The 14,253-nt window shown below is 36.3% G+C and overlaps 1 protein-coding gene across 4 annotated transcripts in view; it reads right to left on the bottom strand.

Moving 5' to 3' along the window:
* Positions 1-14,253, bottom strand: part of CYTIP (cytohesin 1 interacting protein) — a 77,699-nt gene that overhangs the window by 6,293 nt on the left and 57,153 nt on the right. For all 4 annotated transcript variants that reach the window (XM_010330096.3, XM_010330107.3, XM_003921959.4 and 1 more), the window contains 4 exons: positions 12,645-12,747; positions 12,344-12,437; positions 9,446-9,515; positions 534-600 (listed from right to left, as the gene is read on the bottom strand). In XM_010330096.3, the coding sequence (XP_010328398.3) occupies positions 534-600; positions 9,446-9,515; positions 12,344-12,437; positions 12,645-12,747 (334 nt within the window). The remainder of the gene's footprint in view (positions 1-533; positions 601-9,445; positions 9,516-12,343; positions 12,438-12,644; positions 12,748-14,253) is intronic.

Here is a 14,253-nt window from a genome sequence, read left to right as displayed (position 1 = left end):
AAAATGCACTCAATGGCAAGAACTATGCATTTACTGTTGCAATAATCTTACACATTTCTGTCTTCATCTTTGGGGCCATGAAAAAGAATTTCTGTGCATAAATGTAATTTATGCAATTGAAACAAAAGACAGGAGCTCTACCCAATAAGTGTGCAACCATTCTAGCTTTAATAGTTTCTAAAAACTATTCAGCCCCTGAGCTGTGATTGTTTCCAGAAACATAATTCATTCACTGAAGTAGAAGGAAAGTCAGGCAATCTTCCCCAATGATCTAAAATTTCCAGATGCCTGTTTTCAAGCATGTTCATCCATGTGCATATGTGTCATGTATGTGGAATAGTGGATCTGATTTCACTTATCCCTCCTCCAAATACAGTCACTCCAAAGCTCACACCAAAGAAACACAGATTCGTTTCTTTGACCAGCACTAGACAAATTTTTCTTGTAATGATGATAACCTTAAAACAGCTTAGAGGCAGAAATACTGAAAGAAGTAATGTTACTGTGGTTTCTCAACAGGAAATTGCATTTACCATGAAGCAGACGATGTTCCTGTAACTGCAGAGATCTGTACTCCACCCATTTTTGTTTCAAGGTTTGCTGTGAGATTAAAAAAAAAAGTTACAATTATTAGGAAACCCCAGCAAAGCTAGCAATTTAATTCTAGGTGTTGAGATTTGTCATTCATTTATTTTTTTGAAATGGAGTCTCACTCTGTCGCCCAGGCTGGAGTACAGGGTGAGATCTCGGCTCACTGCAACTTCTGCCTTCTGGTTTCAAGTGATTCTCCTGCCTCAGCCTCCTGAATAGCTGGGATTACAGGCATCTGCCACCAAGCCTTTTACATTTTTAGTAGAGACATGGTTGCATCATGTTGGCCAGGCTGGTCTCAAACTCCTGACCTCATGATCCACACACCTCAGCCTCCCAACATGCTGATGAAATATGAGACACTGCACCTGGCCTGTCATTAAGTTTCTTCACATTTTTTTTCCTAGTACTCCCAATCCATTCGTCCATTTAAAATATTTTTGCTCTATAAAAGGAGGATATTGGGAATACTATTCTCTCAAGAAATAATTTAGTTTTCTTTAAAAAAAAAAGAAAAACAAAACTATATATTTTTATTTTAAAAAATTATTTTAAAAATATTATTTGGGTTTGTGTCCCAGCTACTCCAGGAGGCTGAGGTGGGAGGATCGCTTGAGCCCAGGAGTTCTGGGCTGTAGTGTGCTATGCTGGTCGGGTGTCTGCACTAAGTTCAGCACCAATATGGTAACCTCCCAGGAGCAGGGGACCACCAGGTTGCCTAAGGAGGGGTGAACCTGCCCAGGTCGGAAACAGAGCAGGTCAAAACTCCCGTGCTGATCAGTAGTGGAATCATGCCTGTGAATAGCCACTGCACTTCAGCCTGGGCAACATAGCGAGACCCCGTCTCTTACAAAAATAATAATAAAATAAAAAATAAAAAGAAAAGGCAAGGATTTACCCTCTAGGATTTCCACATCTGTAGGATGAAGACAATAATAGATCCTAAACCCTGGAAACGTTATGAGGATTAGATGAGTGAAGAGATGTAAAATGTTTAGAACATTGACTAGAACTTAGTAAATGCTCTACAAATAACATCATCAACATACAAGCCTGAGGCCCTAACACAGCCTTTTCTGTCAGCCAGCTCTTTATTTTCCACACCAAAAAGGAGAACAGAACTATCTGCAATGCTTTCTTAGTGGGCTAAACTTAGAACACTGCTAAGCACCCTGACTTCTTAAATGCTTCCCTTCTTGGTTGCCCCAGCACATGAGAGCTGAGGCCCACAGTGGGAATTAAGGAGCTGCCACATGAGTCAAGACCTTTCCCACAGAGGGGACTGAGGCAATGGCAATCTAAAAACTAGGCAGGAGGCATCTGAAAAGACTCAGCCATAGGCTCACTGTCTCCCATTCTCCGTCTTCTATTCTTCCCCTTCCTTTGCCAATTCAGGTCCCTATAGCAAGTCCAGCAAGTGGGCACAGCTCAGGTTTGCCTGTCGACTCTTATGACAAAGGAAAGACAGCCTAGTTGAAACAAGCACTCCTTCACACAAAGCAATCTCCAAGGAGTAGATGAAGGCTAAAAAAAAAAAAAAAAAAAAAAAAAAAAAAGGAAAAAAACATATATTTGGACAAGGACTAAGGAAAAGAAAATAATAAAATTGCAAGAGCATCATTAAATGCTTAAGGGGAACATGACTTATTCCTCAGTGTTCAAAGACTGAACAATAACTGGGCATAATTTTCCAAACCCTGATACTAGTAACATTTAACAACAACCCTTATGGTTGCCAATATAAAATGCAAGCAATAAATTAATCCAATGCTTGACTCAGTCAACTTGTTGTTTTTTCTGTACCACAATATAGTCTAGAATAGCTGTAATACTGCTTTGAGGTCTGGGGGCAGTGGCTTACACCCGTAATCTCAGCACTTTAGGAGGTTGAAGCAGGAGGACTGGTTGAGACCAGGAGTTTGAAACAAGCCCAGGCAACATAGTGAGACCTTATCTCTACAAAAAATATATACATATTTTTAATTAGCTAGGTATGGTGGTGCACACCCGTTCTTAAGAGGCTGAGGTAGGAGGATCACTTAAGTCCAGGGGGAGTATAAGGCTAGCAAGTATGTGGCATACATACCAACCCTTTCATATTCCTTAAAGAGACTTATTCCCTACAAGAGACTAGAGTCCAGTGGAGGAGCACAGGGATGGGTCCGCAGTCAAAACTAGAGACAGAAAGAAGAGGAAACTATATTTCTGTACTTACTTTCCAAAACTACAAAGTCAGCACTGGCCATTTAGTCATTTTTTTAAAGAAAATAAAGATTTTGCCATGCCTGATTTGTTGATTTGGCCCAGTCATTTCAGTATGTCATCACTTAAACCAAGAAAATACCAGTGTGAAGAGCAGATGTGTCAAAGTGACTAAGGGTTTTTCATCTGTAACCAACCTTCCCTATTTTCCTATGTGTCAGTTTCTGCCTGTGTAACTGACATCAGAATTGTATATTGGGACATATCTGAACTCTCATCATTAGGGGAGAATTACAGCACAAGTGAGATCTAACCATACTGGGCAGCATCACCTCACTGTGCCTAGTTCAGTGCCAGCTACATAGCAGCTGCTCGGTAAATAATGGTTGAATGAATACGTGAAAAAAATGGCTTCCTAAAACAACTCTCAGCTATCACACATTGGTTCCAAAGAAGTTTCCAATGCTTTCAATCTATAGAAGATACACAGCTGAACATTTCCATGACACTTTAGTACTTGAATTGTGCTTTCACTGATAACATGATATTTAATTTTCATAACTTCTCTAAAAAGTTACAGATTCGAAAATGAGATTCAGTGTAGCAAAATATTCCCCAAGCACTACAAACCCAGTAAATAGCAGAAGTAGATTACAAACTAGCTCTCCCAGCTAGCCCATTGGATGTGTTGCTTTCATGTTAAACATTTGAATCATAGGTCAGAAGAATGGGAATCCCTGAAAATATGGCTCAGAAAGGATGACTGTTTCTAAAGAAGAGCTGGTGGCCCCATGAAGAGTCTTTGAGGGACAGAATGCTCACTTACAAAGGATGCACATAGTAAATGTCATTGTGTGGAGGGGAAACCAGGCTGACTGTGACTATGGATCAGGCTGAAACATTTCTGGCTCAAGAGATAAATGGAATCTCATAATTTCAAGATTAGAAATACGACAGACATGCAAGATGGAAAACAGAATAAACTTTAAAGTCTTCTGGATATGGAGAAGCAGAAAGAAATTCTATGGCAATATACGGTGTAAATGCACCTATCTGAAACCAAGGTCTGAGCCAGGTTTTCTGCTTAAGGAAAGAATGTTGGCTGAATCTCCATCACTGGGAAAGGAGGCTGAGAAAAGCTGCTGCTGCTGGCTATGGCTTATGTAGAGCTTATACATAGAGAGGCAGGAGTACCTAAGCACAGCCTCATGACTTAAGCCAAACAGCTCACTGGGTCCCCGGGGAAGGCATCTAAGCTCCTAGACCTGGCTCTGGATTGGTAGCCTTGAAGTGCTGAGTGGGGACAAGCATCCATTTGTAACACTGTGCTGAAGGAAGAGGCTATATGACATGCAAGGGAAGTAGACCATCTAAACCCTCAAACAGTCACAGATGTTTTAATGATAAAAAAGATAATAAAATTGATCATTGGTACATGAATTCTCTCTAAGCAAAATGAAAATAAAAGGTATCAAAAAAAGACTTTAAAATAAAAATGTTTGTAATCCTCTGAGAGATAAATAAGATCAGTGTTTTTAAGAACAAGAAATTTGAAATGAAAAAATAAAACAAGAATAGATGGACATGAAAAAGAACTACAAGATAATAACACACTATTTTTTATTTTTTATTTTTTATTTTTTTGCCTTCTATCCACTTTACTTCCACTCACTATTAGTCAGTGTGGGTACAGATAAGAATCGCAGTTTTCTGGCAGGACAGCCATTTCTCAGTAATAAGCAACACACTTCCAAAAAGTATAAATCTTTTATAAAAAGGTAATGGATTTTAAGAAAACAAGCATATGCATCAGTAATGCTTGGGGTAAAACAAAGATTCGTTTTGTTGATTTCTATTGAGCTTTCATAAGATTTTATCAAAAGCTAGCAAATATACAGCAGAAAAGAAATATTATTCTAAATAAGAATATCGTGAAGTTATTTTGTCTATATAAGTAAAAATATGACCTCATACCAATAGTCTCATCTATAGCTATACAACATCAAATGCTATTTTATTTAATATTTTATTTCATATAAGTATTCAATTGATAACAAACTAATTTTTATAACTTAATACAAAGAACACATTCTATACAGACAGCTAACAAGAACATTTTTGAAGATGTTACTGAGGAATTCAGAAAGAATATAACACGAAAAGCAAACGAGATAAAAACATGAAATAGTCATTAGGAATCATGAAATATAAATCAAGAAACTAGGTTTAACAGGAATTCCAGAAGATAATACAGTAGTGGTATAGAAGGTATATTCAAAAAAGATTGAGTTGACAGTTTTCCAAAGCTAAAGAAGGTCTTTAAACAGAAAGAACACTGTAAGTTCTACATAGTATAAGGTTAGAAATTAATCCAGAATTATTTACATTGTAGTAAAACTGTAGAACAATAAAGACAAAAGAATATCTTAAAGCAACCAGAAAAAGGATTAAATCTTGCCACAAATACTGGTCTTTTAAAACACCCAAAACTTGAACATCCTATGGAGAAAAGTATCAAGAAAAAACAAAGAAGGCATAAAAAGTGGTATAAGATGCAAGAAAAAATATGGAGGCACACAAACAATTTTTGACAAAAATTTAAAGTATTAGAATAATATTTTACTGTCAACTCAGTTAATAAATTTAAAAACTTTGTTAACAAAAACATAAGTCACTAAAACTGGCTTAAAAAAAAAAAAAAAAAAAAAAAAAAACAGAATTCCTGAGTAGTCTCACAACTAATAAAGAAATTGAAACAGTATGTTAACAGTATTCCCATCAAAAAAGAACCCTAAGATGAAATGATTCAGATGACATTATAAAAATTCTACCAGAAAACAAGAAGAGGAAAACAGTCCCCAGGTCGAGTAAACTTGATTCCAAAACGTAAAAAGATAATCTAAGGAAAGAAACCTATAGACCAGTCTACCTGAAAAATAAAGCTATCTTTTAAAATCCTAAAGAAAATACTCACAGATCAAGCCTGTGATTACAACTACAAACTATAAATTTCAAAGCTAAGCCAGGTTGAGTTTAGCCTAGAAATGAAATGGTAGCCTTATAGTAGAATATGTTTAAATGTCATTCACTTATTAACTGAATTTTTTCAAATGAATAAATAAGACCAGCTTAACAGATGCAGATAAAGGTATTTGATAAAATTTAATACACAAGCACTGTAAACTACAAGCAAACTTCATATAGAATGGAGTCTCCTTAACCTGAAAGATAGCTCATTCCTAATGAAAAAGAAATTAGGAAGAATTCCCTTTAAAATCAAGAATAAACAAGGATGCCTACAACTACAGTTTGTATTCATTGTGGTATGGTAGCTCCTAAGCTGTGAAGTAAAGTAAGAAAAAGCAGCAAAGCTCATTCATAACAGATAGTTACTATCTCTACAGTAAACCCAAAATAATCTTCAGATAATTTATTAGAGATATGATGCAGTTTCCTCAAATTGATCTCTCTCTATATATAAAATGTGCTATCAGAGCCGTGAGTGGTGGCTCAGGCCTGTAATCCCAGCAATTCAGGAGGCTGAGACAGGAGGATTGCTTGAGCCCAGGAGTTTGAGGCTATAGTGCGCTATAATCACATTGCTGCACTCTAGCAAGGGCAACAGAGCAAGACCCTGTCTCCAAAAATAGATAAACAAAATTCGATATCAATCAAAACACCAATATTTATTTACATATAATTTATTTTTATAATTTATATAGATGATCTAAGGACCAAGAATAACTATGCCCAATGTGATAACAAGATTTATTATAGACAATCTGGGATAAAAAAAATTGACCAATGGATCATATTAGAAAGCCTATAAGCAAATACATGCACATGTGGAACTTGCTTAAAAATAGAGGTTTTGGCTGGGGACAGTGGCTTACACCTGTAATCCCAGCACTTTGGGAGGCCGGGGCAGGTGAATCATGAAGTCAGGAGATCGAGACCATCTGGCCATGGTGAAATCCTATCTACTAAAACACACACACACACACAAAAATTAGCCAGGAGTGGTGGTGCATGCCTGTACTCCCAGATACTCAGGAGGCTGAGGCAGGGAAATTGCTTGAATCCAAGAGACACAGATTGCAGTGAGCCAAGATTGTGCCACTGTACTCCAGGCTGGTGAAAGAACAAGACTCTGTCTCAAAAAAAAAAAAAAAAAAAAAAAAAAAGAATAGAGGTTTTATTGCAAATCAGTTGAAGGGTAAAAAGGGGGACTACAAAATAAATAATACTAGAAGAACTGGTTATTCAGTTGGAACAAAAATTAAATTGGAATTTTCACATAAAAAAACAAATTGTAATTTTTCCCATACCTCATAATATACGCAAAAATTAATGCTGGATGAATTAAGGACTTACATGTGAAAAGGAAAAATGTTAAAACCTTTAGCAGAAAATATAGATTACCTGCCAAAAACAATTAGAAGCTCTCTCATCAACAAAAATACGAAAGGAGTAATAAATTCAAAGTGCTAAGGGAACTAAACACCTACTTAGAATAATTAAATTACCCATCAACACTCTCTTCCAATAGTAGCAGTGAAATAAAAACATTTTTCAACAAAAATCTACTTACCATCACAGACGGAAGTACCACAGCAGGAAAGAAAGTAAACCCAGAGGTGAGGAGTAGAATGCAACAAACAACAGCAAGCATATCAAAAGGAACAAGTTGGTGCTCTGTTCACTACCATCTATTTAGAAGAAAAACCTGTATTTTGTACTTTTAGAAAATTGATTAAAAAAATTATCTAAAGTAAGTATAGTAAGGAATGTAGGGTCTTAAATGGGCATTTAAAGCATTTTATGGTTCTCATGATGTTCTGGAAGAGGATGGCGATACTGAAAATTCATACATTGGCAAGAATGTATATTGAAACAAGGCAAAAATATGCAAAGAATAGAAATTGCTTAAAGGCATGAAATAATGTTTTGTGCAAGTTCGTACTTTATTCCATAAAATATAACCCTATTTTTTATTCTTGTTTTCAATATTTATTTTTCTAAGAAAAGGTGAAAAAGTTTTAACTTTTCAAAAAAGATGTTCACTAAGATTATATTTCTTTTGCAAAAGCAAATTAACATTAAATTCAAGTACAATATGAAGCACTGTTTACTCGTCATAAAAATATTAATAACAAAAATCTTAGAAATGTTTTCTTTAAAGTCAACAATAAGATTATCATTATTTACAATATATTGATGATCCTAGCCAATGCTATAAGAGAAGAAAAATAATTAGTTTCAATAATTGAGCTAAAGGGGCAAAAAATTTTATAATCTGCAAATGATATAAAATTGATATAAAAATATAAGAAACTATAAAAATTATTAGAATAAAGGGAGTTCAACAAAACTGGATTTTTAAAATGTAAACAAAATCATTAGCAATAAGTGGCTGAAAATTTAAAACATGAATATAGCAAGAACAATGAGGAAGTACACAAGAATAAATAAAATAAAAGATATGTAAAATATAGGAAGATAATTACAAAATATTTTTGAAGTCCATAAAAGATATGAATAAAAAGATCGAGATCCTGAATTCAAAGTGAGAAAAGTAAGAGCCATAAAGATTTTAATTGCTCTCATTTATTTTATGAATACAAGTCAATTCCTATCAAAATTTGAGCAGAGGCTTTTTCAAGGAATTTTATAAATTGATTGAAAAAAGCACAGAGATAAGCACAGTGGCAGGAGTATCCAAACCAAAGTAGATGAAAAAAGCAACACTTGGTGATGAATCAGATGTGGAGGAAGAAAACGATACAAAATAAAATTCACTCTCTTGGGCTCAATAATTAATAAACTCATATTTCATGAATAAAACTAATAAATGGCAGTTATTTCTAAATAAAGCCAGAGTGAGCAACCTGCCTATAGGAAACTACAATCTCTGTTCAGATTGGCTACCTCGCTGCCATGCAAGTGGGATAATAGGGATGCAGAGGTCACTGAGACAAGCAGAGAGGTCTTTAGAACTCTAACTCACATGCGTAAGTGAGGGTCTGGACTTCATGGCTTAGGAGACCCTCAACAGCCCAGAAAACTGAGATTTTTCAGAGCTTCAAAAAACCATCCCAGGGAATTTTCACTGAACATCCTCCATTATTTACTACCTCTTGGATACTTAATTTCTTTCTCCTTTGAAGTTGTTAGTGTATTTTCCAACGAAAGCAGATTCAAGGACAGTCACAGGATTAGACGGATAAGGTTTTGGTTTTAAGAATGAGGCAGAAGAGAAGGACACCAAAAGAGGACGTGAAAAAAAATGAAAAACCCAGACCCTCTGACACACTTGGGGAAATAATGACTTTTTTTTGCGTTAGTTCCAAACAAAATGTAACTCAAGAGAGATCACAGGTGCACTAATGAAGAGTTCGAGTGGCGTGCCTTCCTGCTGCCTTTCTGAGCCTCATAGACACACAGAAGGAGGAAGGAAGAAAGTCATTTATATTGGTTTGCAGAATTTGATATTCCTCCAAAGGTAATTGCATGGCTCTTGATAATTCAGCAGTTCAGATTCATCATGACATTTCTTTTTCAAGGGCTATCTCAGTTCCTCAAATAGATCTTTATTTTACCACTCACACATTCAAGGATGAAAAATGTGCCTCACTGCATTAAATTAAATTACCTTTAAAACCTGCAGCTTTGCTTCAAGCTCCGTTCTTTTGAGAATCATTGTTCCATTAAGAGTCTCTATCCTGTTTAAGAAAAAAAAAAAAAAAAAGAAGAGGAGGGAGTGAGTAACGTGAGTGATTCATTTAAATAAGTACCATATTACGGAGTACTACACTTTGAGCACACATTACACTAAAAACAAAATATAAATGTTACAGTTCTCATGGCACTGTGAGTAGCTGGACCAAGGCCAAATCTTCTGATAACATTCAGAGAAATAAAATGGGGGAAAACTCCCCTTGAGAATGTGGCTAAAAGAAAGGATCCTAGTTAATTTGTAAACTACAGCTCATTTTATAGACGTCACCATATGACAATGATGGCTGATCTCTAGTAGAATCTGTTCTTGTGGGGATGGCCTGAATCACCTCACTCATTTGGTAAATATTTATTGGGCATCTACTATGTGCCAGATTCTAGACACCATGCTGAACACAAGGGGCACAACGACAGAAACAGTAGGCACTAGGGGCTTTCACAACTGTGGATTAACATGTTATTTTTTGAAAGAGGGAGCAATTCTTTCCGCCCTAGGATTCTAGGAGCCTTTACCTCTGTAAATCTCCATATAATTTTGGTACTAGAAGAAACAGACTACAACTACTATGAGATAGTAACCTTCATATGACTTTTTCATCTCAAAACATTCAGTTTACAAATGCTAATCCTAGAATTATCAACTTACCAGTGTTCTGTTCTTCCTACACCACACTCATTTCTAAAAATAAAATACTTGTTCCATTAGAAGTGATTTGATTTGTTCTGTGTGTTCAAGTTAAAGGGTTTTATTTTGACTATGAAACCATCAATCTGAATATGATTTAAAAATTTCATTCATGAATCACACACTAATTCTTAAAGTGTTGGTTCAAGTCCCTTCTTGTAATTAAGCTGTAACTCTATAAAGATGCAAGGAAATGTTTCAAGGCATGGTAAAAGCATTAAACGTGGAGCTCAGTTTTCCTCTATTTCTTATAACATCATTCCAGAGATAATCAGATGGTAGAAAGCCAAAATGCTGTCTGTTTTCTCCTTAGGGTGATCTTGATTCTCTAAGAAATAGTGGGAATCCATATGAATCTGTTTAATAGTGATTGAATGTCAGTTTGACCTGCTGAAGTAATAGATGTGTGTGGGCAAAACTGCAACCATTCATTGGCCACTTTCCTCAGTATTTGTATAGACTGTCTCATTTCCCTGAATTTCCAAAAATTACCTCTACCTGCCACCCCTATTTACCTGTGCTCTACCCTTTTCACCCATGTGAAACATGCTTTTTGACTCTAACCACTAACAGCTCCCCCTACACTCGCCATGGTTCCTCTCCTTTGGATCCAGGGTTCTCTAGAGCAAAACTGTCCCATCCTTTACCCTCAACTCATAGGACCCATAGAGTTGGACTCAATTATTTACCACCACCATCTTTCAAATCTACTTGAACAAACACCAAAAGCATCCTTTGAAGTTTTAGACCAGAATCGCTGAAGAGCATCCAGTAGATTTTCTATTGGCAGCTTCCAATGAGCAGCTGTAGTTGAAGAGGACAGATCCTGGCATCCAGAGCAGGTGGTCAAATCCCAGCCCTATCACTTACTAGTTGTGTGACCTTAACTAAGCCCTCTCTAAGCTTCAAGCACTTCAACTATAAATAGAAATAAAATTAACCTTATCAGTGGTTGTGAAGAATAAATGAGACAATATAGGACCCACCTCAATCAGAATAAAACCCAAACTTGTTGGCATGGCCAAAGAGATCCATGGTCTGCCCCCAGGCCAACTCTCTGGCTTCATATCTTATTATACTCTCTCTAATCCATCAACTACCAATTACACTGACTTTTTCTCTTTCTCTTGTACGTGCCAAGCCCATTTTGAGAACTCAGAAACCTCTCTCTTTGCCTGAAGTGTTCTTACCAGGGGTTCATTTGACCATCCTTCTCTTCATTTAGATCTCAACTCAAATATTGCCTCCCTAAAAAAGATCTTTACACTTTACACATCTAAGCCAAAGTAGCAGCCTCCTTACCCAGCATGACAGGCCACTGCTGTTTTGCACTTTTCTCATGGTAGTTATCAATAACTGAAATATAAACACTGCTTAAATTTCAGGTTTTCTGAGTCATTTCCTTCCATAATTATTAACATACTAAGAGAGTCTTTATCTTGGTCTCTCCTGAACCTATCACAGAGCTGGAAATATATTCACTCAAGAAATATGATTTTAATGCACGAGTGAATTTCATCATGTAACTACCCTAATAAGAACTTATTAGGTGCTGGTATTGTTATAGTAGAAACGTCAATCAAATCTCTAATTAGAAAAGCCACTATTCCATCAAGAAGTTTGAAATATTTGGAACATGTGGTGTATGTGTGTTTCAGGGTGGGAAGGGTTGAACAGACTATTCTTCCTTCCAAATGGAACACTAGTGGAGAAAAACAGGTGGCTTGTCACATAAGAGGAAAAACTCAGCCCTTCTGACCTTTTATTTGTTTTAGCTACAAGATTACATCAACCATGGAAATTAGATCAGTTCCTCCCAGTTTAAAGACAATGGGTGCCAGTTTAATTGGATTTGACATAAAAAAAATACATTTTAAAGGCCATCCTTCCCACACAGACATTTGGGCTAATATGTCCTCTGACTTCAGATGTTGACAGTGTGTTCAAGTTGGAGGAATCTTGAGAAACAAAAGGAACTGATAATGTTTGTTCCCAGCACTAAAGCTCCGATGCACTGCCTCCCCCCTCTGTCTTGTGATGCTGAACAAAAAGCCTATTTATTCACTCATCAGGCATGATGAGAAACCATAACATTTTGAAGCCCCACAGGACAAGACAGATAGTTACGTTAGCAGGTTTTCAGACGATCTGATCAGGTCAACGACTTGCTTGTGGGTAAAACCTTCTGTGCTCACACCATTGATGTTTGCAAGGACATCACCTGGGAGATGCCAAGAAAAATGAGTGTTATGTTGGTTAGTTAAATAATCCCTCCTGACATGCAAATGAAACAAGCAGCTCCAAGTCTTAAAAACATAAAGGAGCTAAGAAAATTCAAGGCAACAAATACATCCTGACCTTCACTCTCTCAAAACATTTTATTTTCTTGCTATTTAAATGAGTCCTAACATGAGCAAATGTAAGTTACCAGCTTGCAGGCCAGCACAGTGAGCTGGGCTGTCCTCCTGTATTTTGCATATCAAAGTGAACATTTCCGAGGAGCAGGCATTCTGATTCTGGAGCCTGTAAGTCTGTCAAAATTAAGGTGATATATAGTTACTATTTCAAAAACTCAACATCTATTTGCCAAAAAATAAAATGGTGTCAATTACCATTAAGCAGTATAATAGGTAAGTTCAAAGGACAATTTGGAAAGGATTTCCACTATAAACTGAATCAAGGTATCAATTTTGCAATTCTACCAGACAATCTGTAGCCAACTCCATTCATAAAGACATCTGTCATGAGAAAGTGAAATGAGAGTGGTTCAAGATTTTACATTTTCAAGCCCAAGATATCACCTGATGCTGTCATGATTACATATTTATTTTTAAAAAATTGAGTTTCTCATTTCCCAATGGGATAAAACAACGATGGGCAAGTGCAATGAGAAAAATCCGTAAGTGGTTCTCCCAAGCTAAAACACTCATTATAGGAGTATGAAATTGTACACATGCAGCAAGGAGACATGCCAACAATAATTATTTTAAATCAGAGTTCTGCACATAATGACAATCTGCCCTACATTTATTCAAAAGTACTATAATTGACTCAATTACCTTCATTTCTGAGCACCCTCTGGTATGCCTGTCCTGAATCCTCACCGGTTCATTAGTCACCCAACTAAATTAGAAAAAGTTAAGCTTCGATTCTTGCCTCAATTAGGTACAAGTAGTTTAGTGGTGGTGGGTTTTTTTAAATTTTTAATTATACCAAAACACCGAATAAATGTTTGCAAGATATAGTGTCCCTATGACCTATAACAAATATAATTTTCTTTGTCACACATTTAAATCACAAAGTCCAGTTCCACCTAAAAGCAAAATCAGTGTTCTGAGGATGTCTTTTAAACATCTGATTCCTAAAATCAAGCTACATTAAAGTACTACTTCCTTGTGAAGAAAATAATGTCTGATGTTCATTCCTTCTTGTTCAATAATCCCTGAGACACCATAAGTCAGCTATATGCAAGCAACTTCTAGAAACTTGGGTCTGTTCACCTCAAAAGGATTTCCAATCTATAAGGCACTTAGAATCCCCATATCTTAAATGTAGAAGAGACTTTAAAAGATCATGCACTACATTCCCATCTACCAGAAACTTCATTAACAGCTTTCCTGCCAGGGGTCTTCTCAGTACAGCCTAGACCTTTCTGGAGATGAAAGGCTGATCTAGTTCATGTGGTAAATGAACAAAAGATATAACTGACACTCCTTTGGGAAACCACTGTTCTAACAATTCGCATTAGCAGTGAGACTCTACCCTCCATTCCCAGAGACCAAAGTGAGTACAGTGCAGTGGAAACATGATGATTTATGTAGCTGACACCTCCATATATATTCACATTGGGTGTAAAATTTGGGAGTTAGGGATAGAGAGAAAAAAAAACAGAAACCCCAAAGTTACAGAAAGAATTAATCAGATACTTCTCTCCATTACCCAGTCTTCTATCTCCCATTAAGTGATCAGTGACATTATCGGACCAGTGACACAATGATCACCTGTATTTCTTAGAGACACGATGATCTCTTTGTCCT

Source organism: Saimiri boliviensis, chromosome 5 (assembly GCF_048565385.1).
Source record: "Saimiri boliviensis isolate mSaiBol1 chromosome 5, mSaiBol1.pri, whole genome shotgun sequence".
Lineage (NCBI taxonomy): Eukaryota > Metazoa > Chordata > Mammalia > Primates > Cebidae > Saimiri > Saimiri boliviensis.
Note: the sequence above shows the minus strand (reverse complement) of the source record. Positions and strands in the feature narration are given on the sequence as shown.